General features: G+C 51.6%; 1 protein-coding gene across 1 annotated transcript; it reads right to left on the bottom strand.

Moving 5' to 3' along the window:
- Nucleotides 1-846: 846 nt before the first annotated feature.
- On the bottom strand, nt 847-2,654 carry LOC147025089 (forkhead box protein D3-like). The gene has a single exon (XM_085885702.1). It carries the CDS (start codon nt 2,489-2,491, stop codon nt 1,277-1,279), a length of 1,215 nt encoding a protein of 404 aa, XP_085741828.1. The 5' UTR covers nt 2,492-2,654; the 3' UTR covers nt 847-1,276.
- Between the last annotated feature and the right edge of the window lie 215 nt (nt 2,655-2,869).

Consider the following 2,869-nt stretch of genomic DNA (forward strand, 5'->3'; position numbering starts at 1 on the left):
TTCATGTGCCGACGGACATTTAAGCCGATACACCGGGAAAATCACAGAACCGTTGGAAAGCGTCTGTAAATGAAAATATAAATAAATGGATAAAATGAATGAAAATAAACAAATTAAAAAACAAATGCAGGTGAGCGACCCGAAACATTGGGGAAGCACGGTTCATTTTTGCTTACAATGTGTAAGCATTCCCCGCTGGTATCTATATGTATGCATACACACACACACACACACACACACACACACACACACACACACAATGATTATATCGGCCAAAAGTGCTTAAAGAGATTTCCATTAAATGAACGATCCCGCCAGTATTTCACCCTTCTTCAGGGAGGGGAAAAGAGTCGGCGCTTTTATTCAATCTCGAGAGATTATATCTGCGCATAAAAGTACCGAATGTTACGTGGAAAATCCATCCGGCACAAGTATTCACACAAGGTATGCAATGCATGTACCAACAAACACGCTTGTCTGATCACATCAAGTCCGTGAGCCCGCACACTGAAAGTGCACCAAAAAATAGCGGGAAACGTGAACGCAATCGTCGGTCGAGTCGATTCCATGTGCAAGGCAATAAGCACATGCACGGAAGTCCAGCATGGAGGATGATTATGGTACAGGAATCATGATCGGTGATGGGAGTTCCAAGCTCTGTATCAGTGTCCCAGTGGGGTGCTCTGCGTGATGATGATGAGCATATACCAGTATGTTTGTGTGTGTGTGTGTGTGTGTGTGTGTGTGTGTGTGTGTGTGTGTGTGTGTGTGTGTGTGTGTGTGTGTGTGTGTATATATAATATATAAAATATATAATACACACACACACACACACACACACACACACACACACACACACACACACACACACACACACACAAGCAAACGTATGTGTCTGCTCTCATTTTCATCACTGAAACTTCTCTTTAGATGAAATGTACTCGTTATATTTACAGTGCCTACACAAACAAGTGAGCTTCTGTGGTGAGCTCCGTGCATTGTCGATAGTAGTAGTTCAGAAGCAGTCACCGACGGTGAAAAGAACATCATGATTCGCCAAAAATGAATATACCTTGATTATTACAACGACAATATAATGCTGCCGATGGTGCTTGATATATAAACGAGGTTTAGCAGGAAGAGAGGTGTTAAGCAACATGAGGAAAATCGTGGGATATATAAAGCGGACCAAACGATGGTTCGGGCACCCAACTGAGCAAGAAAATTAAAAGGTCTGATACGTGGTGAAGGTGCATGCAGGTCGCACAACCATTAGTCATTGGGACGGCCATTTAATAGTCCCCTGGGCCACCGTTTGACCCAGGTGTCCAGCCAGAGGCGTCGATGCAGGGGTTGCAAGACCGAGCCCGGGGCTCAGTGGGTCAGAAGGCCGACTCAACTGCAGACCGGTGGGGCTGCCGAGGGGGCAAACCGAAGGAGAGACTCCGTGCGGCCGGAAAACTGCATAAGCGGCGGCCGCCGCAGCCGCCGCCGCGAGGCTGTTACCTGTACCTGGGGTGACAGCACCTGAAAGGGCTGCACTGGGACCACCTGGACAGATACCACCGGTGCCAGATGCCGAAATCAGGCTTTCAATGGAGAACGAGGGTCGGGGAAAAGTGATAACCGGTTCTGCTTTAGTCGTGCTTTGCTCTCCGTGCACCGCTCCTTGAACATGACCCTGCAGGATGGGGGCAAACTGCGCACCAAAACTTTTGCGGTGTAGCTCCCCTGCGGAGAGGAGAGGTAAGGCGGTGGGGAGTAGCGTTCCAACGGGAGATATGTACGGCCCGTAGGGGAGAGCGATGGCCGGGTACGCCGCTGTGGGACTGGGGGACAAACCGTACCCACGGGCATACGGGGATGTGAAGCCATAGGCCCCAAAGCCATGCATCATGAGAGCGGTGTGCTCTCGCAGGTGTTCCGGGGGCTGTCGTTTGAAACGTTTGCGGCGTCGAAGGAACGACCCATTGTCGAACATGTCCTCGGAGGCTGGATCTAGGGTCCAGTAATTTCCCTTGCCAGGATTTCCGGGCTCCCGCGGGATCTTCACGAAGCAGTCGTTAAGTGATAAGTTGTGTCGGATGGAGTTCTGCCATGCGGGGAACTTTTCGCGGTAGTAAGGGAACCGCGCGCTGATGAACTCGCAAATACCACTCAACGTCAACTTCTTCTGGGGACTCTGCAGGATAGACATGGTGATAAGAGCGATGTACGAGTACGGGGGCTTCACCAGTGTGGTCTTTGAGCTCCCTTTGCTCAGAGCTGTCGCTGCACTGCCCATGGCAGCTCCCTCTCGTTCCCGAGAACCCCCGTGGACCGCTCCCGAGTGAGGATGTTCCGCCAGCTCCCCTGCCATTCCGAGGTCTAACGTCTGCGACCCATCTTCCTCATCCTCTCCTTGCTCGTCCCCGACCACATCGATGTCTGTGTCCTCTCCCCGGGCCGCCATGGACCCTCCACCGCTGCTTTCACCACCCGATAAGGTCATTGCGTCGTGGTTCCTTCCAATTTATGTAGACCCCTTCCACCCGGGGTAAACACGAGCTTCAGATTTCGCTTTACTCGGGATATTTGCTCCCAGAGCCAGCCAAGGAGTCCGAGAGCTGCTTAATGGACAACTGGATGGTCAACGGGCATTGTGCCCGACTCCTGCAAGCATCCGCACCACTCCACCCCCCTCCCCCCACCCCCAAGCCCCACTCCTCTTCCTCCTATCCTTTATCCTCCTCTTCTCTTATTATCCCTTGTGCACTTTAAGCACTCCATATTTCTTGCCCCACTATCTGTCCCTGCACCCTCCCCCCACCCTTTAGACCGATTATCCTCTGATCCTCGAGCCCCCACCCCTTGTGCTTCTATGAACCAG

The sequence above is a fragment of the Eptatretus burgeri genome, chromosome 6, assembly GCF_056783735.1.
Source record: "Eptatretus burgeri isolate ZD-2024b chromosome 6, Ebu_testis_v1, whole genome shotgun sequence".
Taxonomy (NCBI): domain Eukaryota; kingdom Metazoa; phylum Chordata; class Myxini; order Myxiniformes; family Myxinidae; genus Eptatretus; species Eptatretus burgeri.